We start from the raw sequence: 27,925 nt of genomic DNA on the forward strand, positions 1-27,925 counted from the left end.
TTTAAAAGACTACGTAAAATCAGAGCAGCAAAGGAGAAAAGAAGTAATAAGCACTGTTCCGACAAAAAGTATCAAGTTTTATTTGGGGAATCAACCGTCATCTAAACATCCACCCCAGTGATGTTACATTTCCCAGCATTGTTGCTCCGTACATCCAAATGCATTTCCAGAATCCTCAGGAAGGATCTTGCATCACTCACTGGCATCTGACTGCTGTGCGGGCGATGAGCTCTCATGGTCCTGTACCTGCAACAAACGAAGTTGATTGCTGTGGAATATCCGGGTATGGGTTTTGTATGTTTAAGTAAATTTCTGTAAATCCTACCTTCTCAGAGGCCTTTGCTACTTTTTCAGTGGTGATGGGCTTTCCATTTTTTTTCATCCACTCATAACCTGGTCTGTCCATCACTAGCAAGGACAGAGAGCTGCCTCCTTTTTTCATGAGTAAAATCACATCTTCTAAACACTCCTCCTCTACATTCTCTCCATTCACCTCCACCAGAACATCACCCTGCAGGAGGCCAGAACTTTCTCCAGGGCCTCCAGGTGCCACCTGCATAGAATAGAATAGAATAGAATAGAATAGAATAGAATAGAATAGAATAACATACCATGCACTGAGAGGTTCTGGTTGAAATTATGGATTCTCTAAGCTGACTGGGGTAGTACTACTTTGTGAGGGGCACAGCCCTGAAGAAAGTAGTACTATGCCAGTCACCGAAGAGAATCCATAATTACCGGTACCTCTCAGTGCATGGTATATTTGATTTTTATTTTATCCACATTTACTGGATGCTAGCAATCGCGCACTCTGATTGGCTTATTTACTACTAGGATATCAGCTTATATACCTTGAGAAAAACAAAATGGCGGAATGTGTTGCTGAACCAACCGAGGATGAAATAAAAACTCTACTTAAAAACAACCCCCCCCCAAAAAAAGCAAAAAAAATATGGAATAAAAGTATTTGATGGTAAGAAAGTATATTTGTTTTATTTTACAATAATAATAATAATAATAATAATTATTATTATTATTATTATTATTATAGCATTTTTCACAAATTGCTTCTGTTATTTCGCCGGTTTGTCTACATTCTAAACGGAAATGATTTTGTCAGACATTTTGTATAAAGTTTTTAATTCATCGAATTTGTAAAAAATAAAAATGCTCTGTTTCTCAAAATCCAGTGAACGTGGATAGAATAAAACAGTTATTCCACTCGACCTCATTGTACATGGCTACGCGCCTCGTAGGCTATCAGCTCATGTACGACTCAATTTCGTGAAATCACTGTTAAATATCCATCATTAAAAAATTCCAAACTAAAAAAAATGTTATGATTGAGTCTTGGCATAAACTCACTGGAGGCAGCCATGTTTGTTGTTTACGTCAGAGCGATCTTTGACCTGCACATGTGCAGTGTACCATGCTGTCGCCTGCCTCGCTAGACATGATCATGATACGTAAATCTACAAACACAGAAATGTTTGTGGAGCCACAGCTGTGACTCGAGTCAGCCATATAGCGTGAAATTGTGATGTCGGTTCATGGTATATCCAGGATATACCATGGCTGACGGGCGTCACGGTGGTGTAGTGGTTAGCACTGTCACCTCACAGCAAGAAGGTCCGGGTTCGAGCCCCGTGGCCGGCGAGGGCCTTTCTGTGCGGAGTTTGCATGTTCTCCCCGTGTCCGCGTGGGTTTCCTCTGGGTACTCCGGTTTCCCCCACAGTCCAAAGACATGCAGGTTAGGTTAACTGGTGACTCTAAATTGACCGTAGGTGTGAATGTGAGTGTGAATGGTTGTCTGTGTCTATGTGTCAGCCCTGCGATGACCTGGCGACTTGTCCAGGGTGTACCCCGCCTTTCGCCCGTAGTCAGCTGGGATAGGCTCCAGCTTGCCTGCGACCCTGTAGAACAGGATAAAGCGGCTACAGATAATGAGATGAGATGAGACCATGACTGACTCACACCATATCCATTTTTTTTTTGACGTCACAAGATACATTGCTTAATCAATGGTGGAAGTATTCTATGTTATGTGAGCCATCCTTGGCTAATCCCTGCACAGGAATTTTTTGATGAGGGATATAAAATAGAATAGAAAAGTAATAAGAACTAAAATACAACAGGGCATACTGTACTAGGAAAATAATTAAGGGTGGTATGATGCATTAGCACCCCAAGGTTACTTTAAAAAAAAATTATGAAAGAACAGCTTATGCGTTTTTCCGTTTATAGTTAAATGTAATGTGGAACTTCTGTGAAACAAGTTAGTTCCTGTTTTTATCATCAAAGCATTGTTCTAAACCTTGCAGCTGGAACTATTGTCCGAATAGTGCTGTTTTAGAAAAATATACAACACCTTCTGATCTTCAGCATTCAACAGTGCTTTGATATAATATAATATAATATAATATAATATAATATAATATAATATAATATAATATAATAATTATCAGAGGTGGACAAAGTATCCAACTTCATTACTTAAGTGAAAGTACAGATCCCACTGGTCAAATGTTACTCCGATACAAGTGAAAGTTGTCCAGTCAAATTTTTACTTAAGTTAAAATACTGAAGTACTTGCTTTTAAAAATACTTAAGTATTAAAAGTACATTTTCTGTCAACACATTGTTGTATTATTGCCACAACGCTTATAATACCTAACGCCGTTACCAAAGACAGAAATGTGAATTCACAAAATGAACGCATGCTGTGCATCATGGTGGTTTAACGTTGAGCTAGCTAGTCAGTGAAGCATGACATGCTAGCAAACTCTTTTCAAACTCAAAATCATATTGAGTAGCTAACGCTACTATCTCATCTCATTATCTGTAGCCACTTTATCCTGTTCTACAGGGTCGCAGGCAAGCTGGAGCCTATCCCAGCTGACTACGGGCGAAAGGCGGGGTACACCCTGGACAAGTCGCCAGGTCATCACAGGGCTGACACATAGACACAGACAACCATTCACACTCACATTCACACCTACGGTCAATTTAGAGTCACCAGTTAACCTAACCTGCATGTCTTTGGACTGTGGGGGAAACCGGAGCACCCGGAGGAAACCCACGTGGAGAACATGCAAACTCCGCACAGAAAGGCCCTCGCTGGCCACGGGGCTCGAACCCGGACCTTCTTGCTGTGGGGCGACAGCGCTAACCACTACACCACCATGCCGCCCCCACTACAAGCTAACGCTACTAGAAAAGAAAGATTTCTACATTCTGTTTATTTGACAAGATTATGCTAAAACATATTTCTGAAAGGACTTCAGATAAGTTAACGTTATTCATGTTAGCATAACTCCGTTTTTACATGCTAACTAACAGCGTCCAAGTTAACTAGCTATGTGTTAACGTTAGCCGTGGACAAGGCTATGGCAACTTGGCGGGCAAATCCATAGAAAGTCATTTGACTAACCAGACTGTATAGGTATTGCAACGTTATCGCGAGCTCTAAAAGCACAGACAACTTTGTTGCAAGCTTTCTCTTGGAATAAAATGTTTATATACCTCAATATGCTTCCGCAGGTCAGACAGCGAGTTTTTGTAGGCTGTGATGTGGTTCATTTTCAGCAAATAAAGCAAACATTTAAAATGAAACTAATCTTTATTCCTTTCAGAAAACTGAAACATGGGTTCTAGGTATAGCCATGAGTGCGTGCGTTCCCCAGAAGAACCGCCTCCTTCCATTCTGCCATCAACTGATCGTGTTAAATAATGCTGCTGAGAAATCATTGATCTTGATTTTATACAGTCTATGGACGTGACGTGACCCTAGTGATTACTGATAGTCTGTCTCAGTGTCACCTGCAAAAAAACCAATCACGTTTTAGAAAAGAAAAGAAAAAAACCATCCACTTTCAAAGCTGCTTCATAGTAACGAGTAACGAGGACCTTGACAGAAATGTAGTGGAGTGAAAAGTACGATATTTGCCTTTCAAATGTAGTGAAGTTAAAGTCAGAAGTTTCCAAAAAAAAAATACTCAAGTAAAGTACAGATACTCAAAAAGTGTACTTAAGTACAGTACTCAAGTAAATGTACTTCATTACTGTCCACCTCTGATAATTATACATGGTGACAGGAAGTTATCTCTCTGTTATGTAAGTTATGTTATTCATTAATCATCTGTTTCCTGTGATTATCTATGTCCTAAGATCTCCTGATTAAATCTTTCCTATGTCTGGCCAAAGAAACCACAGGACAGGGAATTGCTCTATACCTGGTTGATAAACGTGCCAGGTTTCTGTTGGACCAAACCCAAATGGAAACCGAATCCCACAGGGCTTCTCTGTAGCACACAAAGTCTTGGTTTAGGCTCAACTTCCAGCTCCTCCTGGGCTTCAACGGAGGACGCCAAGAGCTTCAGAACTGCTGAACTCTCTTCTTGCGGAGTTGATTTTTCTTGCTGCTCCTTCCCAGGGGAATGATCGTCACAGAACAGCAGGGGAGGCAGACCCAGCTGAGAACATATTAAAGAAGATAGGTGGAAATACATAAGTAAATAAATAAATAAGAAAGAAAGTTAGATAAATAAAAAAAAATAGATAAATAAAAACCTTAACATCTAGGCTTTTACATCAAGTCCAGAGAACATTCATGGAAATTTATATAATTATTAATTAATGTTAAAAAAATGCATGAACTATGAATAATAAAATATGACAAAGTAAAAAACACGATAAATGTCGTGCCAAGGTGAACAACTAATACCTCAAATGAAAGATGCATGGGATGAAATCACTCCCTTTGTTTAAACACACACAAAAAAAATCATTCATTAAATGTGTATGGTACAGAGCAGTGGCGGCTGGTAGTCTTTCAAACAGGGGAGGCTGGTCGGTTATGATATTTCCAGATTTTAAAAGAAAAAACACATCAGTTTTGCCCATACTCTCGCCTCTGATCTGGCTGATTGTTGGCAGGGTCACAAACTGTGAAATAACAGGTTATTTTGGCCCATTAGCCTACTGTCCAATATACATGATGGTGGTGTGTGGGTGTGTGTGTGTGTGGGGGGGTGTTATATTTTAACATTTTATATTTTAAAATTGTGGCATGTTGTTTAAAAATTGACCTCGGCTGTGTTTTTGTTTAAAAATGTTTTCCAAATTGTAGCTGTGTTTAATTCATATCCAGAAAAACATATATTCCAATATAATATACTCAGCATAAACATTTTAAATAGATTCTATATTTTTGGTCCATCCATGACATATTACTAAAGTAACCTATTTACTGTTGTTGATTTGGGTCACTTGCTGTTAGCCAATTCACTTTCTCGTACCAGGAGATCTGAAAGGAACGAGTATTATTCTCTACCTTTTTCACCAAGTCAATTTGAGGCGTTGGTCTACCCTGCTCTTTAATTTAAATTTTTTCCTCGAAAGGAAGACTGGCAAATGGCTTCGCCAAAATTAAATCAGCAATGCTTGGCATCCGTGCGCAGCTTTCTTGCTAGCTGACTAGCCCCCTCAAGTTCAAGTTCAGTCACTCAAATAAACGAAATTTCTGGAACTAAGATAGCAAACTTGACAACACTATATTTACACTTTATTTACAATGAAAATATATACAAACTAAAAAAGCTGGTAGAAACCGTATGTAATGAATGAAATCGAAATGTAAGCCGATCTCTTACAATACACCACAGAACCTGCGAATCCGCATGGGACTGAACTGATGTTGCCAGATACTGCTGACGTTATCCAGCCCAAAATATGTTCAAAACCCACCAAAATGCACTTAAAACCGCCCAATCTAGCAAATAGTTGAAACGAGCTGTCAATCAAAGAAAATATCCGGCCACTTTCACCAATCACCAGTCTCCTCGCGGAAACTGCCATGTCCCTCCCATGTGAGGCTGGGAGTCCGTGGGCGGGCATTTTCGCAGTATTTGTCCAATAACCGTCTTGCATTTTGAGATTGAAAAGCGCATAGCTCCCAAATGCCGTTGAAGTCCACTGAGGCTGGGAGTCCGTGAGACTCCGTGGGCGGGCATTTTCGCAGTATTTGTCCAATAATCGTCTTGCATTTTGAGATTGACAAGCACATAGCTCCCAATCCACTGAGGCTGGGCTGCATCGTGCTGTCACGAGGGGGAAAAACTCACGCACACATTAGGCGAACTGGGGAAAGTTATAACGGAATGATTTCGCACTGTAGTTGGGTTGAGCACATATATTTCTATGATTCTGGATCTTAAATAGCAATGTTATAAGGTCGGCTATAACATAAGCCTAGCGCAATTCATCCTACACGATGTTCGTCATTTTTAGAGGAGGCTGAACCTCCCTCGTTGTCTTAGAGCAATCGCCCGTGGTACAGAGGAATTTGACTTCATTCGAGTTTGAATTTAATATTAATTCAAGGTTATATTTTTTATCAGGTTATAGTTACATCTACTGTAACTAATCAAAATATAGCATGACTGGATGAGTGTAAGTGACAAGCGTGAGATCTACTGCACACGAATATTGGGACCGGAATGATATACGGGGAACGGTTGTGTGCACCTCTGGTCAATTTTTTTTTTGTATTTGTTGATTATTGAAGTGAAAAGAAGTAAATACAACCTCTGCAGCAAAATATTTAAAAAAAAAAAAATTCCTCCAAATTTTAATGCATGGTTACTTTGAATTAAAAACTAGGGGAAAAATAATTATGCATTTGCAGAAGTTTTTGTATGCCTGTAATATAGACCTTAAATAAGTGTATAACAAATCATATCATAATATTTAACCGTTATTCCTGGAAATCGAGTCGTACATGAGCTGATACGCGCCTCGTCGGCTATAAGCCGTGAGTGGAATAACTGTTTTATTCTAACCACATTCACTGGATTTTGAGAAACAGAGCATTTTTATTTTTATTTTTTGCAAATTCGATAAATAAAAACTTTATACAAAATGTCCGACAAAATAATTTCCGCTTAGAATGTAAAGGCAAAATGACAGTAGCAATTTGTGGAAAATGCTATAATAATAATAATAATAATAATAATAATAATATTCTTGGGTGGCACGGCGGTGTAGTGGTTAGCGCTGTCGCCTCACAGCAAGAAGGTCCGGGTTCGAGCCCCGTGGCCGGCGAGGGCCTTTCTGTGCGGAGTTTGCATGTTCTCCCCGTGTCTGCGTGGGTTTCCTCCGGGTGCTCCGGTTTCCCCCACAGTCCAAAGACATGCAGGTTAGGTTAACTGGTGGCTCTAAATTGACCGTAGGTGTGAATGTGAGTGTGAATGGTTGTCTGTGTCTATGTGTCAGCCCTGTGATGACCTGGCGACTTGTCCAGGGTGTACCCTGCCTTTCGCCTGTAGTCAGCTGGGATAGGCTCCAGCTTGCCTGCGACCCTGTAGAATAGGATAAAGCGGCTACAGATAATGAGATGAGATGAGATAATAATTCTTGAACAATAAAAAAAAATACGTTCTTACCATCAATTACATTTATTTCATATTTTGTTGCTTTTCTTGTATTTGTTGGGGGTTTTGTTTTCGAGTAGTTTTTATTTCGTCCTCTGTTGATTCAGCAACATGCTCCGCCATTTTGTTTTTCTCTACTCATGGTATATGAGCTGATAGCCTAGTAGTAGAGTAGCCAATCAGAGCACGCAATTGCTCATATCCAGTGACTGCGGATAGAATAATGTAATATATACCTGATCCGTCAATCTTACCCACCTTGGTGTAGAAACTCTGGCCTTCTGGGGTCATAGTGGTGAAGCTGACTTGCTGTCCACTGTCTCTGATTTTGCTGACAACTTCCTCATGAGAGAGATGATCAATAGACTCCCCATTCACCTCCAACAGTATCTCCCCATCCTTAATATCTGCCACTTCTACAGGACTGCCTGCGTCAACCTCCCGCACCATATGAACTAGATACACACAAGCATATGGAATGAAATATTATGACCAGCCATAATTGAGTGACCAAGTAACTAATGATAGTCACTATCCCTGTGTTTAACTTGGTTATTTCAGGTCACATCTTATTGACTACTCCAAATCCCTTATTTCCATTTCCATCAAGTATTCAGATATTCATATTAAATACTGCAATACATATTGTGTCTAGGGAAAATGTCTTTAAGTCATACATATCATATGATCTTGTTGCCAAATTGCCCAGCACTATTTGTTACTATCGAGTTTTAAAAGGCTTTGTCACATGAAATTATGTTGTAACATAAAAATCGCAAGAACAATAGTGCATGCATGCTCGAGTGATTGTCTGGCACCTTTGCATCCTGTTGATGTTTTTTCATGCCTAAGCAGGAAGCCATAGCCATCTGGTCCCTTGACCAGATGTACTCTTTTGGGTTTGTATGGCATGCTCTGGGCATCAGCCATAGCGGGTAGAATGGGCATCTTCCTACGGATGTAGCTTTTCTCACTCTTGCTGTCTATCACCAGCACAGTCATGTGATCATTGCATTTTTTCACCTAAACAGAAAAGGTATTAAGCAGTAGCCATGAGAGATTGTTGTGCTGTGCTAATGTTTGGATAAATAAATAAGCTTTGTACAAAAGGTGTTAGCAAGCACTAAATATTAAAGCTAGACGGCCTTTCGATTTCATAAAATCGGTGAAATTTATTTCCCTCTGAAATTTAGTCATTGTGATATGTTTATTTCTGTAATATCTCACAAAAAAACAGGCCATTCTGTGGCTGGGAAGTTATTTAATTTGAGGGGATTAACGCAAATAATGTGCATGAAATCGCTCGCGGGTGCTCCGGTTTCCCCCACAGTCCAAAGACATGCAGGTTAGGTTAACTGGTGACGCTAAATTGACCGTAGGTGTGAATGTGAGTGTGAATGGTTGTCTGTGTCTATGTGTCAGCCCTGTGATGACCTGGCGACTTGTCCAGGGTGTACCCCGCCTTTCGCCCGTAGTCAGCTGGGATAGGCTCCAGCTTGCCTGCGACCCTGTAGAAGGATAAAGCGGCTAGAGATAATGAGATGAGATGAGAAATCGCTCGCTTCGCACAGTCAAGCAGACAGAGGAAGTCCGTGTGCGCATGCACAGGTTTACCTTCTTCTTCTTTTGGGTTTTACAGCAGCTGGCATCCAGTGTTGCATTACTGCCATCTACAGGTTTACCTTGACCGTGCACTGACAATTACATACAGTAATTCTGTTGCTAAACGAACAGCTGACTGCCGATATTTATTACTTTGGTCCTGCGTTTCCTTTCCTTCACAACATAACATTTTCTTCTTGCTTTCTGTTACTGTATCCAGTCTTTCGCATTTCATTCACACACTCACGTCCTCTATTTTTCTCTCCTGTTTCAAATTTGTATCCCACAATGCCTTGCGTGAACGGGGAAAGCCCACTACGTGATGCATGATGTAGTATCTTGAATTGGGTCATGGTGAAGCAAGAAAAAATACCAGAGAATTTAGGGCCATGTGGCCCTAAATTTATTAATTGTTCTATTTTTAAAAAAATCTCATAAAATTGGAAGTCTGTGATTCGAATTCAGTCGCTTTTGATCCACTAAACAAAAATAATTGGGTGTCGGGGAAAATTCTTTTTATGAGCTAGACTTGAAAATCTGAAAGGCAGTCTAGCTTTAAATCCCCAATAAAGGATTGCTGAAATAGGACGAGCATTCGAAAGAGCTTTAAGCAGTTAGGGCTTTGGATTACTGATTGAAAGATTGCGAGTTTGAATCCTGGTAATGCCAAGTTGTAAATAAAGCAAAGCCCTTTTGTATTATCTACTCAGCTCACTTGTAAGTGTAAGTAGCTGTCAATTGAGTAAATGTACATTAATGCATTGTACAGAACGTTGTAACAATATCAATGTCAGTTATTGTAGCGCCAAAAGTTAGTCTTTCACTGGTATCAAATCCTAATTACATTATAAAATAAGCACTTATACATGCCCACCATCTTGTTAATAGCAGAATGCGTGAGTTCACAAGCCATGGCGCCATTGATCCAAACCAGCCTGTCTCCTTTTCTCAGTCCTGCCTTCTCAGCAGGGCCTCCCGTTATTAGACTTATAGAGAACTTCCCTTTTTCACCTACAGAGGGCACAAATTGCCACATCCAATATTAAACCTTTAGCATAACCACTGTCATGCTTTACATATGCAGATGAGGCCAAAATTTTACATACACCTAGGCTCATGATATTCAATCTCGGTTTTTCGCAACCCCACACATTTCATGTTATCATACAGTTCTTTTACCAAATCAAATAAGGCATCTACTTTGTTCACATCAGAGGTCATTCTAAAACAGTCGATTAGAGACAGATGCATTTCAGCTTTAATTCACCATAACAGAATTCCAATGGGTCAAAAATTTACATACACCAAGCTGTTTCTTGATACAGTCTGGAAGATTCCATCTGATTGGCCAGTTGTCATAATTAGGAGCAAATGCGAGCACATCTGGGCCTGTAAAAGTGCCTACCTTTAGAGATTTTTTTTAACACTTGAGACCATGGGAAAATCCAAACAACTTAGAAAGACCTCAAAAAATTGTAGACCTCCACAAATTGTATTATTTTATTGCATGCAGGTTAGGTTAACTGGTGACTCTAAATTGACCGTAGGTGTGAATGTGAGTGTGAATGGTTGTCTGTGTCTATGTGTCAGCCCTGTGATGACCTGGCGACTTGTCCAGGGTGTACCCCGCCTTTCGCCCGTAGTCAGCTGGGATAGGCTCCAGCTTGCCTGTGGCCCTGTAGAGCAGGATAAAGTGGCTAGAGATAATGAGATGAGATGAGATAATAAAGGAATCAGGGGCGGCACGGTGGTGTAGTGGTTAGTGCTGTCGCCTCACAGCAAGAAGGTCCGGGTTCGAGCCCCGGGGCCGGCGAGGGCCTTTCTGTGTGGAGTTTGCATGTTCTCCCCATGTCCATGTGGGTTTCCTCCAGGTGCTCCGGTTTCCCCCACAGTCCAAAGACATGCAGGTTAAGTTAACTGGTGACTCTAAATTGACCGTAGGTGTGAATGTGAGAGTGAATGGTTGTCTGTGTCTATGTGTCAGCCCTGTGATGACCTGGCGACTTGTCCAGGGTGTACCCCGCCTTTCGCCCGTAGTCAGCTGGGATAGGCTCCAGCTTGCCTGCGACCCTGTAGAACAGGATAAAGCGGCTAGAGATAATGAGATGAGATGAGAGATGATCTGAAAGATTCAACTGCACCCCAAGGCACCAACAAAGTGAAGGAGTCAGAGGCATCTGGTACCAAAATAGAAACCCCTTTTCAAAGACCAGCACAAAAAGCCAGACTGAAATTTGCAGGTGATAACCAGCTTATTGGAGGAGTGTTCACTGGTCAGATGAAACAAAAGTGAACTGTTTGACCAAAATCAGTGCTATGTATGGAGCAAAAACAGTGAGGCTTTTAATTGAAAGAACACCAGCATCATCATGATTTCAGGGTGTTTTGCTGGAAAAGAGACTGATGCAATTCAGAAAATGGATGGCATCACGAGGAAGGAGGATTATCAAGAAATACTGAAGCAAAACCTCAAGACATCAGCCAGTACATTGAAACTTGGTCCCGACAGGGTTTGCAAGCAGGGCAGTGATCCTCAGCATACAAAATGACTTAAAGACAACAACATGACAGTACTGGCAAACACAAACCCCTGGCCTGAATCCCAAAGAAAATATGTGGACTGAACTGAAAATGCATGTCTGAGCAAGCAGACCCACAAACCTGACCAAGTTACATCAGTTCTGTCAGGTAGAATGAGCAAAAAGTATTATGAGAAGCTTGTGGAAGGCTACCACAAGCATTTGAAGTTGAAGCAATTATACAGGCAATGCCACCAAATACTAAAAACGTTTATATAAACTAGTGATCCACTGAAAATATGATACAGTAAATAAAAGCATCTCTTATCTATTATTTGGAAATGACCTCTTATGGAAGCTAGAAAGGCACTCGTTAGAGTGCATACCTCTGCCAAGCCACATATTATCGATATCAAATTCAAATAATATGAACCTCGGAGAATACTAAAGATGTACACCAAATTTCATCAAAAAACGTTCACTACTTTTTGAGTTACGTTGGGAACAGCCAAAAAAAAATCCTTAATCCGCATAAATATCTGGATCCTGGATCCACATACAGTGGATATAAAAAGTGTACACACCCCATTAAAATTATAGGTTTTTCTGATGTAAAAAAATGAGACCACGATAAATAATTTCAAAACTTTTCCCACCTTTAATGTGACCTATAACCTGTACAATTCAATTGAAAAACAAACAAATCTGTTAGGGGGAAAAACATAAATAATAATTTTAAAAAACCAATAAGCTGGTTGCATAAGTGTGCACACCCTTAAACTCATACTTTGCTGAAGCACCTTTTGATTTAATTACAGCATTCAGCCTTTTTGGGTCGGAGTCGATCAGCCTGCCACATCTAGACTTGACAATATTTGCCCACTCTTCCTTGCAAAAGCGCTCCAAATCTGTCAGATTGCGAGGGCGTCTCTTGTGCACAGCCCTCTTCAGGTTACCCCGCAGATTTTCAATTGGATTTAGGTCTGGGCTCTGGCTGGGCCATTCCAAAACTTTTTTAGGGTCATTGTCATGCTGAAAGATGAAATTCCTCTTCATCTTCAGCTTTCTAGCAGACACCTGAAGGTTTTGGGCCAAAATTGACTGGTATTTAGAACTGTTCATAATTCCCACCACCTTGACTAAAGCCTCTGTTCCAGCTGAAGAAAAACAACTCCAAAACATGCTGCCACCACCATGCTTCACTGTGGGTATGGTGTTCTTTTGGTGATGCATGGTGTTGTTTTTGCGCCAAACACACCTTTTGGAATTGTGGCCAAAAAGTTCAGCCTTGGTTTCATCAGACCATAACACATTTTCCCACATGCTTTTTGGGAGAGTTTATGTATTTTTTTGCAAAATTTAGCCAGGCCTGGATGTTTTTCTTTGACCCTACCTCATAGTCCAGACATATGGAGAATACGGGAGATTGTTGTCACATGTAGTACACAACCAGTACTTGCCAGAAATTCCTGCAGCTCCTTCAGTGTTGCTGTAGGCCTCTTGGCAGCCTCCCTGACCAGTTTTCATCTTGTCTTTTCATCAATTTTGGAGGGACGTCCAGTTCTCTGTAATGTTACTGTTGTCCCATATTTTCTCCACTTCTTGATGACTGTCTTCACTGTGCTTCATTTTATATCTAATGTCATGGAATTTTTTTTGTACCCTTCTCCTGACTGATACCTTTCAACAATGAGTTCCCTTTGATGCTTTGTAAGCTCTCTGCGAACCCTGGCTTTTGCTGGAGGATGAAACTGAGTAAATGTCTGAACTTTATTTGGGGTTAATCAGAGTCATTTTAACTGATGGCAGGTGTGAACCCAAAAAGACTGAATGGTGTAATTAAATCAAAAGGTGCTTCAACAAAGTATTAGTTTAAGGGTGTGCACACTTATGCAACCAGCTTATTGTACGTTTTTTTTTAAATGTTTTTCCCCCTAACAGATTTGTTTGTTTTTCAACTGGATTGTACAGGTTATAGGTCACATTAAAGATGGAAAAAGTTTTGAAATTAATTATCATGGTTTAATTTTTTTTACATCCGAAAAACCTATCATTTTAACGGGGTGTTTACACTTTTTATATCCACTGTACATATCCAGATTTGCATCAAAATCTAAACAATTGTTCCTTGGCCCATGGCCCACCTTTCCTCCAAATTTCATCAAAATCCATTCATGACTTTTTGAGTTATGTTGACGGCGGTAATAAAGTAAGTACCCTAATTGACCGAACACAGGAAATATATGGTAACATGGTAACATGAAATGTGTGCAATTTGAATTTCTTTTGCCTAGGCTTATGTAAACTTCTGGCCTCAACTGTACCACTAAAGCCAAAATCCAGGGATGGGGTCAATACAGGAATGAACTCAACAATTCCAATTCAAACAAGAAAATGGACTCGGAACTGGAATTCAACAACAACGACAGCAAACTGAACAGGAACTGGATTAGAGTTTCAGGAAGTGGAATTGAATTAAATGAAATTATATCTAATTCCCTTTTTTCAGTTTCTGAGCATTTATTTTTGGAGATTACATGTAGTGAAATACATTTGTACCTTTCAATATTTATGGTAGCTTATATATACGAAGTCATGGATGAAAAATAGTTACTGAACTGTAAATTAAATAAAACTGAGAACTTTAAATTAACACCTGATGAATGATGAGTGAGCAGTATACACGGTCAGAAAACAAAGTACATTATTGTGCCTTTAGGGGTACACTGGCTTGTCACTGAAGTAGCACTCTCTAAGGTACTTATTTGTACCTTTTATATACTGCTTGGGAACACATTTATACCTTTTTGGCCCTAAAAAGGTACACATAGTTCCCTTGAGGTCCAATAATGAGCCCTAGGGGGTACATTAGTGTAGATTCTACCTTGAGGGACAGAAATGGACTCCTACTGCACCCCTATTTCTGACCGTGTATAACTGACACTAGTGCCATGAGAAGGATTTGAATATACTGTTTATTACCAATTTGATTTGATAACTTCTACCACTTGATAGAAGTGTTTGATGTCTCAAATCACAAAATAATGAGTCGTTCAATGAATTAATAATGAATTCATTCACAAATGCACAATTTTACATACATATGCAACAACACAAAAAGAAGTAATATAATTTGCATTGGTAAATAACCAAACGTCAACATTTATTAGAAATGGATATGAAATCCATTAATTTGTGTAGGATTTTTGTGTACAAGTGTAGTCCATGTGTAAATAATTCAGATCGCTCTTTTTAAAATGGCTTGGCCACAACCAGTATAAGTACCCACCTGAAGTTGCTCGGTTGGATCCATGAACAGGTATATAACAATGCTTATAGTCTGTAAGTTACACACTGCAGTGTGGTTACCTGAAATGGTAGGAATTGATTCGTCTGCTCAGAAATTTCAGATTTGTTAGCCATTTCAAGTTTAATAGGGATTCCAAATCTCAAAATAGTCCATACACAGATCATACACAAAAAGCATTCAAGGTCAAGGTGATGATGACCAAGCTATGATGTCAGAACATTCTCCACATCACCAATATAAAAATCACTCAGTACATTGTGGGAGATCCTGAACCTGGCTAGGCATTGAAGATGAGAAAGGAGCTGGTGCACCTTTGTCACCAAGCTGTTTGCATGTGTTGTCCAAGAAAAGTCTTCTGTGAGATGGACCCCAAGATATTTAAAGCTGCGAGCCCTCTCAACTGTTGCCATGTTGATCATCAGGAGGCTAGTCCCTCACCTGCTTCCTCCCATAATCAACAATCCTCTCCTTAGTTTTGGTGGCATTCTGGGAGAGTTTGTTGGTGCAACACCATATGGTGAGGATCTCCACCTGCTCTAAGTAGGCCTTCTCATAATTTTTAGTGATTAGACCTAGTACCACTGTCGTTGGCGAACTTCACCAACACACTGGAGCTGTGTTTGGCTGTGCAGTCACTGGTGTAGAGGGAGTAAAACAGGGAGCTGAGGCCACAGCCCTGGTGGACTCCAGTGATGAAAGTGAGCGTGGAGGAGATGTGATTTCCCATCCTGACCACCCAGGGCAAGTCTAGGATCCAATGACAGATGAAGGAGTTCAGTCCTAAATCCTGGAGCCTTTTGCAGAGGTTTGAGGGGATCATGGTGTTGAAAGCGGAGCTGGTCCAAAGTCAATCAAAAAACCTCTCCAATCTAACTAACACAAACTCTCCAGTGTCACACCTTCAACATAGACCTTGATTGGCCTTCAGTTGTACTCCTAGGTTATGAACCTTAACCTTGCATGGAATTCTGGGAAATGTTTTTAAATCAAATTTAGGAAAGTGTTGTTATGGACAGAAAGGTGCAGAGTGAAAGAAATGCAAATAAGATTCAGATTTTTTTTAATAAAGAAATAAAAGTAATTTGAGAAACTAGATACAGACTGTGACTAAAGTCACAGTAATTTGCGCTAGCTCTTACAAACCAGGATGTCTGGTCACCATACACTATAGATCCGAAACGGTAAAAGATAGAGAATGACGCTTAGTGAGGAAAAGTTGTGCCCTGTCACCCTGAACAAAACAAAATAAAATAAAATAACTGATTGAAAAAATCATGAAAATTGACAGAGTTACAGTGGTGCTTGAAAGTTTGTGAACCCTTTAGAATTTTCTATATTTCTGCATAAATATGACCTAAAACATCATCAGATTTTCACACAAGTCCTAAAAGTAGATAAAGAGAACCCAGTTAAACAAATGAGACAAAAATATGGTACTTGGTCATTTATTTATTGAGGAAAATGATCCAATATTACATATCTGTGAGTGGCAAAAGTATGTGAACCTTTGCTTTCAGTATCTGGTGTGACCCCCTTGTGCAGCAATAACTGCAACTAAACGTTTCCGGTAACTGTTGTTCAGTCCTGCACACTGGCTTGGAGGAATTTTAGCCCATTCCTCCATACAGAACAGTTTCAACTCTGGGATGTTGGTAGGTTTCCTCACATGAACTGCTCGCTTCAGGTCCTTCCACAACATTTTGATTGGATTAAGGTCAGGACTTTGACTTGGACATTCCAAAACATTAACTTTATTCTTCTTTAACCATTCTTTGGTAGAAATACTTGAGTTCTTAGGGTCGTTGTCTTGCTACATGACCCACCTTCTCTTGAGATTCAGTTCATGGACAGATGTCCTGATGTTTTCCTTTAGAATTCACTGGTATAATTCAGAATTCATTGTTCCATCAATGATGGCAAGCTGTCCTGGCCCAGATGCAGCAAAACAGGCCCAAACCATGATACTACCACCACCATGTTTCACAGATGGGATAAGGTTCTTATGCTGGAATGCAGTGTTTTCCTTTCTCCAAACATAACGCTTCTCATTTAAACCAAAAATTTCTATTTTGGTCTCATCCATCCACAAAACATTTTTCCAATAGCCTTCTGGCTTGTCCACATGATCTTTAGCAAACTGCAGACGAGCAGCAATGTTCTTTTTGGAGAGCAGTGGCTTTCTCCTTGCAACTCTGCCATGCACACCATTGTTGTTCAGTGCTCTCCTGATGCTGGACTCATGAACATTAACATTAGCCAATATGAGAGAGGCCTTCAGTTGCTTAGAAGTTACCCTGGGGTCCTTTGTGACCTTGCTGACTATTACACACCTTGTTCTTGGAGTGATCTTTGTTGGTCGACCACTCCTGGGGAGGGGAACAATGGTCTTGAATTTCCTCCATTTGTACACAATCTGTCTGACTGTGGATTGGTGGAGTCCAAACTCTTTAGAGATGGTTTTGTAACCTTATCCAGCCTGATGAGCATCAATAACGCTTTTTCTGAGCTCCTCAGAAATCTCTTTTGTTCGTGCCATGATACACTTCCACAAGCATGTGTTGTGAAGATCAGACTTTGATAGATCCCTGTTCTTTAAATAAAACAGGGTACCCACTTACACCTGATTGTCATCCCATTGATTGAAAACACTTGACTCTAATTTCACCTTCAAATTATCTGCTAATCCTAGAGGTTCACATACTTTTGCCACTCACAGATATGTAATATTGGATCATTTTCCTCAATAAATAAATGACCAAGTATAATATTTTTGTCTCATTTGTTTAACTGGGTTCTCTTTATCTACTTTTAGGACTTGTGTGAAAATCTGATGATGTTTTAGGTCATATTTATGCAGAAATATGGAAAATTCTAAAGGGTTCACAAACTTTCAAGCACCACTGTATGAATGATTGAAAAATATCCTGTTTTTCATGGATCATTCTGGATCAGTAATCCGGACCACCACCAAAAGTCATCACAACGTAATTCAGCCCAGAGGTATTCTTCATGTGAAATTTGGTGACGATTGATTGAAAACTGAGGGAGAAATAGTGTCCTAAAAACATTAGGAAAATAATAATAATAATCATCATCATCAGAAGAAGAAAGATCCTGAGATTAACAATTCACGACAGCACTGCTAGCGCAAATTAAGTAACGTGAATAAAATGTAAAACATACATTACTCTTGCGTTTATTTCAGAGAAAGAAAGAACAACTTTATTCATCACACACTTGTGAAATTTCCTCTCTGCATTTAACCCATCTGAAGCAGTGAACACACACGTGAGCAATGAGCACACACACATACCCAGAGCAGTGGGCAGCCATGCTAACAGCGCCCGGGGAGCAGTTGGGAGTTAGGCGCCTCACTCAAGGGCACCTCAGCCCAAGGCCGTCCCATATTAACCTAACCGCATGCCTTTGGACTGTGGGGGAAACCGGAGCACCCAGAGGAAACCCACGCAGACACGGGGAGAACATGCAAACTCCACACAGAATTCATGTTTGTAATTCATAACATTTAATGGACACTATTTAGCAAATCAAGTCAAATTATCTTAGAAAGTGGAATTTAGAGGACTTTATTTGAATACAATTCTTTTTCCTGGCATTCCAGTTCAATTCAGATTCCATTTCCTTTCAACTTCATGCAATTATCTAGTTTCAGGAAGTGAACTGGAATTCACCATGCATTCTCAGTTCAATTCATGAATGACCCCAACCCTCCTTAACTCCTTCACTTAAATAAAACCAAAGACTGATACTCTGTGTAGCTTTGTAATACAATCAGTGTGAATATAAAGAAACAGTATAGCTTACATATTCTGTAAATATGGCTCCTTAAGGGTTACTCACCCTCCACGGGATGGATACTAAAGCCTAGGCCGCTTGTAGGGTTTCTGATGACATGGCAGAGACGAGGAGGCGTCCACTCCTCACCACGCTGAGCTTTGCACAGTTCCTTCAGGTTCCAGCCCTGAGTCACAGCCTGCTCATATTCTTCACTTCTCAGCAACAGGAGGCACAACTGAGGCCCACTCATATAGACCCTACGGGCAACCTGCAAAAAATAGGACAGAGACAGAGGCATTAGAGCAGAAAGGAAAGATAATCACCAAAGTGCTGCTGATGCTGAGATTGTTGAGATCGTATAAATGAAATGCAATCTTGTTAATGTTTGTGCTCAGTTTGGGCCAAAAATCACAATTGTATAATGTAAAATGATTTATATACTGTTACATTTTCACTAAAAATGGAACAATACTTGGTTAAATTTCTCTAATGATTTCACAAACCCCCACTGTAAACATGTTCATATTAGAAATAACATTATAAACTCACACTGTAAACATAACAAAAATGTAATTTTAGTTGCTGTCACATACCCTCTATCACCCAAGTGTGCAAAAACCTTGAAACTTTAAAGCCCTTGACAACATGGTTTCAACTGAAAAGAAAAAAAATCTTGTGGCATAAAGTACAGTGTCTTGCAAAAGTATTCATCCCCCTTTGTGTTTGTACTGTTTTGTCGCGTTACAAGCTGGAATTAAAATGGATTTTTGAGGGATTAGTGCCATCTGATTTACACAGCATGCTGACAACCTTAAAGGTGAAAATTGTTTTATTGTGACACAAACAATAATGAAGATTAAAAAAAAAACGGACATCTGGAGTATGCAGACACACACACACACACACACACACACACACACACACACACACACACACACACCCCAAGTCAATACTTTGTAGAGCCACCTTTTGCTGCAATTACAGCTGCAAGTCTCTTGGGGTATGTCTCTATTAGCTTAGCACATCTAGCCACTGGGATTTTTGCTCATTTCTCAAAGCAAAACTGCTCCAACTCCTTCAAGTTAGATGGGTTGCGTTGGTGTACAGCAATCTTCAAGTTATGCCACAGATTCTCAATTGGATTGAGGTCTGGGCTTTGATTAAGCCATCCCAAGACATTTAAATGTTTCCCTTTAAACCACTCCAGTGTAGCTTTAGCAGTATGTTTAGGATCATTGTCCTGCTGGAATGTGAACCTTCGTCCCAGTCTCAAACCTCTGGCTGACTCAAACAGGTTTTCCTCCAGAATTGCCCTGTATTTAGTGCCATCCATCTTTCCTTCAGTCCTGATCAGCTTCCCTGTCCCTGCAGATGAAAAATATCCCCACAACATGAGGCTGCCACCACCATGCTTCACTGTAGGAATGGTGTTCTCAGGGTGTTGGGTTTGCGCCACACATGGCATTTCCCATGATGGCCAAAAAGATCAATTTTAGTCTCATTTGACAAGAGAATCTTCTTCCATGTGTTTGGGGAGTCTGCCACATACTGTTGGACAAACTCCAAATGTGTTTTCTCAAGCAGTGGCTTTTTTCTGGCCACTCTTCCATAAAGCCCCACTCTGTGGAGTGTACGACTTAAAGTGGTCCTATGGACAGATACTCCCATCTCCGCTATGGATCTTTGCAGCTGCTTCAGTGTTCTCTTTGGTGTCTTTGTTGCATCTCTGATTAATGCCCTCCTTGCCCGGTCTGTGAGTTTTGGTGGGTGGCCTTCTCTTGTCAGGTTTGTAGTGGTGCCACATTCTTTCCATTTTGCTAGAATGGATTTAATGGTCCTCCCTGGGATATTCAAAGTCTGGGGTATTTTTTTTATAACCCAACCCTGATCTATCCTTCTTCACAACTTTATCTCTGACCTGTTTGGAGTGCTGCTTGGTTTTTATGTTGCTTGCTTAGTAGTGTTGCAGAGTCAGGGTCCTTCCAGAACAGGTTGATTTATACAGAAATCATATAACAGATCATGTGACACTTTGATTGCACACAGGTGGATCTTAATCAACTAATTATGTGACTTATGAAGTGAATTGGTTGGACCAGCTCTTATTCAAGGGTTTCATACGAAAGGAGGCACACTCCAGATTTCTGTTTTTTCATCTTAATTGTTGTTTGTGTCACAATAAAACAACAATTTTCACCTTTAAAGTGGTCGGCATGTTGTGTAACTCAAATGGTGCTAACCCTCCAAAAATCCATTTTAATTCCAGCTTGTAATGCGACAAAACAGAACAAACACCAAGGGGGATGAATACTTTTGCAAGACACTGTATCTACCATTTAATAAGCATTTACCAATGTTAAACTCAAGAAATACATCATATACCGTACCACTAACTGCAACTTAAGTATTACTAAAGTATTACTAAGAGCTACAAAACCTGTGCCTGATCAGAAATATGTGGGCGTGTCAGATGTTTAGATGTTTACAACATTCTGAGATTTTATTATAAAGTGAAAAAGATTGTGAGAAACTGTCTTGTGCTCAAGTGAAGACAATGAGTATTATTCTATCCACATTCACTGAATATGAGCAATCACGCGCTCTGATTGGCTACTCTACTACAAGGATATCAGCTCATATACTGTGAGTAGAGAAAAACAAAATTGCAGAGTGTATGGCTGAACCAACCAAGGACGAAATAAAAACTCTACTTGAAAACAAAACCCCAAAAAATAAAAATAAAAAAGCGCAACAAAATATGGAATAAAAGTATATGATGCTAAGAACATATCTTTTTTTCCAAGAATTATTATTATCTAATTTTTCACAAATTGCTACTGTCATATTGCTGGTTTGTTTACATTCTAAACAGAAATTATTTTGCTGGACGTTTTGTAAAAAGTTTTTACATATCAAATTTGCAAAAAATAAAAATAAAAATGCTCTGTTTCGCAAAATCCAGTGAACATAGATAGAATGAAACAGTTATTCCACTTAATCTCGTCGTGCATGACTTATAGCCAACTTAGCGTTATGCGCCTCATTGGCTATCAGCTCATGTATGACTCAAGTTCATGGAATAACTGTTAATGATTGTTATTATTATGCTTAATTAAACAAAAGTACAACTTGCCTACCGTTTTACAGCACTAGGTATCATGATTATCTCAGTTGTAATGCAGCCACTTTTCTAATTCTCATCCCTTTCTAATTCCCATGAACAGAAATGTGATGTATAACTACACACCATTACCACATATATTCTACTGTAATAAAATAGTGCATGTTAAATGTTTATAATTGGGGTAAAAAGGGGAGTTGATATAAACCGATGGCTAATTCTGATTGGTACTTTGATAGAACTGATGTTGCCTCTACCAAATATAGTCCAGTCCAACTTTTCCAGAAGACGAGTGCAGAAAAAAGACATTTATAAATCTCTTAATTGTAGCAACTGCAGTTGGTGGTAAATTCAACACAAATTATAGCTAAGCTACACTAAGAAGCTAATTATGAGAATAAATAGGCATTGCTCATACAATGGAGTGTTTCCTTACTAGAAAATGTTCCCAAGGGGAACCTCTTTAGGAAGCTCAAAGCTCTAAGATCTTGAAAGTACATGTTTCTATGGGTCAAGGACAAGGCATGTCCAAATGACACAACTCAGACTTTAGACTAAGGCAAGCTTGAGAAACGCCCATTTAGAAAAAAGAATAAAGGTCAATGCTACAATACAAATATCAAAACACTACATTTACTGCTAGGTTGTGAACAAAACAGGACAAAAATAGCTATATTCCAGATGTCTTGGCATGAACTGCTGATCTACATAACCTCACGATTGCTTTTCTCTCACCTCCATATGTTCAACGTCATCCACAAACTGTTCATTGACCTCCAGGAGACGATCCCCATCTCTCAGTCCACTCTTCTCGGCCACCCCAAATAATTCCACCTGCCTGATCACATGACCTGGACGTCCCTGCTCCAAGCGCAGATGAAAGCCGAAATGCTCTCCCTCCTCTCTTTTCAGCACACACACCCGGGGCAAGGGGCCACTAATCTTCACTACGAGTCAAGAATAGTCTTAAATATGGTATAGTATACAGTAAATATAGTATAACAAGCTGTTTTATCATATTGTGTCTAATGTTCAGTTCAATAAGAATTCAAATCAGATATCACAGGAGCAAAGTTCATGGATTTACTTTGCTAAATGAAAGCAATAAAAGTCAAAGCCAAAGTTTGGTGTAAAGAGGAAACAAGACAACAGAAGCAACGTTAGCTAAACTTTACATACCTGCATCTTCAGAAATGACCATGGCTGGATTGTCTACTCCCTCCTTTGGATTGAAGAAAAATCTGTTTCACATGCATTCATAGAAGAAATCGTGCCTACGATAAGTGCTCATAATCCTCATACTAAGAGCCAATGGGGGAAAAAATGGTGCCATAAAACCATAAAGCAGTCAGCTATCATCACAATCACTCACACACAGGCTAAACATTATACAGGAAGATATGTCAGTATGCCTATCTATCCCCATGGCTGTGCAAGAGGGTTCAAAGTTGAATCCTCTAATAGGGTGCTCAGGCATGAATATGTATTAGCCAGTGAACATAAACAATAAACAAAAAAGTAGGTCACAACTTACGTATTCAATTCCATGGCGTTTCCTAGCATTATAATAAAACAGAAAGACTAGTGACTGAGAATAGGGATATTACAAGAAACATACAGAGTGTGGTCACACTAATCAGAAAAGTATATTAAAATCTGCAAACAAAGGATGCTGTTCAGGCAACAGACATGTAGTTTTAATAGTAATGCATTTCTTTGCATATGCTGATCCTAAATCAGTCAATCTGAGCAAATATTCATGTTTTTCAAACTCCATATAAGTCTGACCTTCCATGCAACTTCCTCATTGGCCACCCAAACCATCCTGAATGTCATAAATAATCAGTAATCTTGGTGTGCCGAGCCACATTTCAATAAACCTTTTTTGTTAAATATAAGAATCGCAATATTCTGTCTCTCTGTGGTGTATAACGTATCCCATCTGTTTCATAAGGGTTAATGTGTAAAGTTCTGACTGACTGAAGCCAAAGCAATTGGAAATGTTATGTTCCTATATCAAATTTCTGTTCACCTGAATTAATTTTCCTGTTCATTGACCTGAAGATATAAAATCCTGCCCTGCCCAATTTGACTGTTTAATCTAATAGTCAGTCTCTCTTGGACTTTCTGTAGTAAAAGACTGTCGAGTCCAAGAATCCTAGATAAAGGACTTTTTTTTTTAACCTGTGCGTTGACATCTCGAACAATGCGATTACACCTTCCAAATAGGTGACCAATTAAAATGGGCACATTTGCGCAGAAATACAACCCCGATTCAAAAAAAAGTTGTGACGCTGTATAAACTGTAAATAAAAACAGAATGTGGTAATTTGCAAATCATGGAAACCATATATTTCGTTGAAAATAGTACAAAGACAACATATCAAATGTTGAAACTGAGAAATGTTATTGTTTTTCAAAAAATATATGCTCATTTTGAATTGGATGTCAGCAACACATTTCAAAAAAGTTGGGACAGGGGCATGTTTACCACTGTGTTGCATCGTCTGTACTTTTAACAACACTCTGTAAACATTTAGGAACTGAAGAGACAAATCGCTGTAGTTTTGAAAGAGAAATGTTGTCCCACTCTTGCCTGATATACAATTTCAGTTGCTCAACAGTTCGGGGTCTCCTTTGTCATATTTCATAATACACCGAATGTTTTAAATGGGAGACAGGTCTGGAATGCAGGCAGGCCAGTTTAGCACCCGGACTCTTTTCCTCTGGAGCCATGCAGTTTTAATATGTGCAGAAAGCGGTTTGGCATTGTCTTGCTGAAAGAAGAAAGGCCTTCCTTGAAAATGATTTTGTCTGGATGGCAACATATTGCTCTGAAATGTGTATATATCATTCAGCATTAATGATGCCTTCCCAGATGTACAAGCTACCCATGTCATATGCACTAATGCACCCTCATACCATCACAGATGCTGGCTTTTGAACTGTGCACTGATAACAAGCAGGATGGACCCTTTCCTCTTTAGCCTGGAGGATGTGGTGTCCATGATTTCCAAAAATAATTTCTACTTTTGATTCATCAGACCTCGGGACAATTTTCCACTTTGCCTCAGTCCATCATAAAAGAGCTCAGACCCAGAGAAGGTGGTGGTGTTTCTGGATATTGTTTATATCTGGTTTTAACTTGCATTTGTGGGTGCAGTAATGAACTGTTTTCACAGACGATGGTTTTCTGAAGTGTTCCTGAGCCCATACAGTGATTTCCACTATAGACACGTGTCTGCTTTTAATGCAGTGTCACCTGAGGGCTTGAAGATCACAGGCATCCATTGTCAGTTTGCAGCCTTGTCTCTTGCATACAGAGATTTCTCCAGATTCTCTGAATCTTTTAATGATATTATGTACCATAGATGATGTGATCCCCAAATTCTTTGCAATTTTACATTGAGGAACGTCATTTTTAAATTGTTGCACTGGGACTGGTGAATTCCTCCCTATCTTTACTTCTGAGAGACTCTGGCTCTCTGGGATGCTCTTTTTATACCCAATCATGTTACTGACCTGTTGCCAATTAATGAAATTAGTTTTTTAGTATTACACAACTTTTTCAGTCTTTTGTTGCCCTGTTCCAACTTTTCTGAAATATGTTGCTGACATCACTTTCAAAATGAGCATATATTTTTCAAAAAATAATGCAATTTCTCAGTTTCAACATTTGATATGTTGTCTTTGTACTATTTTCAACGAAATATAGGGTTTCCATGGTTTGCAAATCTTCACATTCTGTTTTTATTTATGTTTTACACAGTGTCCCAACTTTTTTAGAATTGGAATTGTACATGGTGCATTTGGAGACATTAATTAAATTTTTTAAGGATCCCAAATGACAGAATTGATAGAATCTTTGTACTACAACACAAAAATATTTGTGGCAAATGTGATCGTGACAACAGAGAAGAACTGGTATTTACTGTTCATTTGGAGACTAGATATGACAAGAGAATAGAACAGAAATACACAGAGATCCACAAATGCATCTTAAATCTAAGACATGCTTGCATGGATTAAAACCAAATGCCTTATTCATTACATTGTGTTACACAATATAACTCGGCAATTCAGAGAAATGCATCAAAACTTGACTGACTTTTCAAGCAAATAGCAAATATATTTAACCTATAGATCAATCAAACCTTTGTTGTTGTATGTTGGACTCTCAAACCACTGAAATGCGCGTGGCCTGAAGAGAAAAGATTTGAGTGAACATCAAATCAACCACTATTTATAATATTATTACATAAAACTCAGCAGCAACACAAACAGCTGAATTTCCATACCACTAAAGCTCAAGGGGGTAAATTTGTACTAATATGAAGTGATTGTAAATGACATTGGATGTGAATGAATTGGAGTATCTGAAGTTCCTAACCATCAATTTTATCTGTCATCTTTTCTCAAGTACACTGTAATAAAACATTGCTATTGTCAGGAGAACATAACTCTCAAATCAATGTCTAAAATAAGTCACATCATGTACGAGAAACAGCATGCTGACACTTTGCTCCAGAAAGAAATGAAGGAACAAATGCACTTTCCCCATGAATATTTGATTAGGATCTAGAAGAAATTAAACTATCATCAAGTCAATACAAATAATCCTGAGCCATGCAGTAAACAGTAATGATCAGATAAAAGAGATTCACAAGCAATGATAAAGGTGGCGTAAAATAAAATAAAGAAACCAATTAAAAAATGAAACTAAAAAGTTACCTGTGAATTGAGTTAGTCTCATAATGGCTGGAATGTGTGTGTGTGTGTGTGTGTGTGTGTGTGTGTGTATGCGCATGTGCGTAACATGTTCTCACTATCCAAATTCAACAAAAGTACCTCCTGTTCCAGGGCTACACACGGAACAAGGCTTCATGTAATGGTTAATCTTACTTCTGCTCTCTCTCTCTCTCTCTCTCTCTGTATATTATTAGGACATCTCTCCACACACATGCATGCACAAAAGCTAGTGTAATTTATTGTGTATTCCTCTTACTGGAACACAGTGTAATCATATATCACAACAAACCAGACTAACGGCCTTCAAAGCTCTTCAACACTGGCTGATCTAATGTCCACGTCTTCTTCTTGTTGGTTGGAGAAAAAACTATTGATTGATTATCAAAAGTACTTGAGAGGTCTGCTAAAGATAATAATATCGGAATAAACAGAATCTGTTGCAGTTTCTAGCTGCTAAATTTAACACCATAGAGACTTGAGCTTGAGTTGACGTTTGCTGCAGTATAAAAATTGTGCCACTGTTTTTTTTTTTGAAAGCATTCCTTGTTTTGAGCAGCTACTCTGAAATGGCCTTGATGCTGTGATTGCAGTGTGTGTTCGCAGACAAAGCACAGAATGTACAGTCTGTCTTCATATTTGAACAGAGCTTTGATTATAACACTTAAAAACAGCAGTTTTTCATACATTTTTTTTGTTTGTGGGAAAAACAGCGAAAGCTGAAATCAGGAAAACTGATAAGAGTATAAGTAAAACATGTACCAGTGGAAATTTGAATGGTTGGTTATGCTAGGGGAAAGAACTGTTCTGGAGGCGATACGGTAGGCACCTATTTACAATGGCCCTGAAAGCATTTCTGATAAAACTGGTAAACTTTAAAGCGAAACTTTGTGATTGTTTAACCTGGGCTGCATTTTCCCATCTTTTTGGGTCCAAATTTTTATGTTAGACAAAAACAATCTAAATTAATTCGGTACTGGGTTTGAAAGCTATAACTGTGAACCATAAAACATCTACACAGTATAGTCCTTTGGGGCAAACATTCACATCAAAGTAACCCGCTTACTTTCACCACTGACAGGCTCATAATGTTACTATAAATGTCTGACAACATGGAAAGGATCCCTACAGGAACTGGAAAGAAACAATAGAAAATGATTGCTTCTGCAGTCACTATTTACCTTTCTCTTCTTCCGGTCTCTGACCCAGTGCCCTATTCACTGCCTGTAGATGATTATCAAAGTCGATTATTCTGATGTTTACAAAAGGAGAAGTCATCCAGAATTTGTAAAGAAGTCTATTTCCAAAGTAATGCCTGAATATTTAGCTGATTGCAACAATAAGAGCGAGTGTCTGACAACATGGAAAGGATCTCTTTTGTACAACCCCGATTCCAAAA

The 27,925-nt window shown here is 39.2% G+C and overlaps 1 protein-coding gene across 2 annotated transcripts; it reads right to left on the minus strand.

Annotated features, from left to right (window-relative positions):
• On the minus strand, positions 1–26,543 carry nherf4b (NHERF family PDZ scaffold protein 4b). Of its 2 annotated transcripts, none has more exons than XM_060913444.1 (12): positions 26,512–26,543; positions 25,935–25,981; positions 23,315–23,336; positions 22,960–23,021; positions 22,516–22,727; positions 18,723–18,927; positions 9,907–10,043; positions 8,249–8,453; positions 7,689–7,885; positions 4,233–4,472; positions 326–553; positions 1–246 (listed from the first exon to the last, which is right to left on the minus strand). In XM_060913444.1, exons 3-12 carry the CDS (start codon positions 23,326–23,328, stop codon positions 193–195), a joined length of 1,554 nt encoding a protein of 517 aa, XP_060769427.1. In that variant the 5' UTR covers positions 23,329–23,336; positions 25,935–25,981; positions 26,512–26,543; the 3' UTR covers positions 1–192. The 2 variants fall into 2 exon arrangements, with proteins under 2 accessions (XP_060769427.1, XP_060769428.1); XM_060913445.1 differs by having other exon boundaries at positions 22,960–23,002; positions 26,512–26,530.
• Between the last annotated feature and the right edge of the window lie 1,382 nt (positions 26,544–27,925).

This window comes from Neoarius graeffei, chromosome 28 (genome assembly GCF_027579695.1).
Source record: "Neoarius graeffei isolate fNeoGra1 chromosome 28, fNeoGra1.pri, whole genome shotgun sequence".
NCBI classification, from domain to species: domain Eukaryota; kingdom Metazoa; phylum Chordata; class Actinopteri; order Siluriformes; family Ariidae; genus Neoarius; species Neoarius graeffei.

Excerpts from the sequence above, each read along its gene's own strand:
- nherf4b (XM_060913444.1), bottom strand. Across the intron at positions 18,928-22,515 it reads ATGACGTTGAACATATGGAG|GTTGCCCGTAGGGTCTATAT; the intron begins GTGAGAGAAAAG and ends TATTTTTTGCAG. Across the intron at positions 8,454-9,906 it reads ATTCTGCTATTAACAAGATG|GTGAAAAAATGCAATGATCA; the intron begins GTGGGCATGTAT and ends TTTTCTGTTTAG.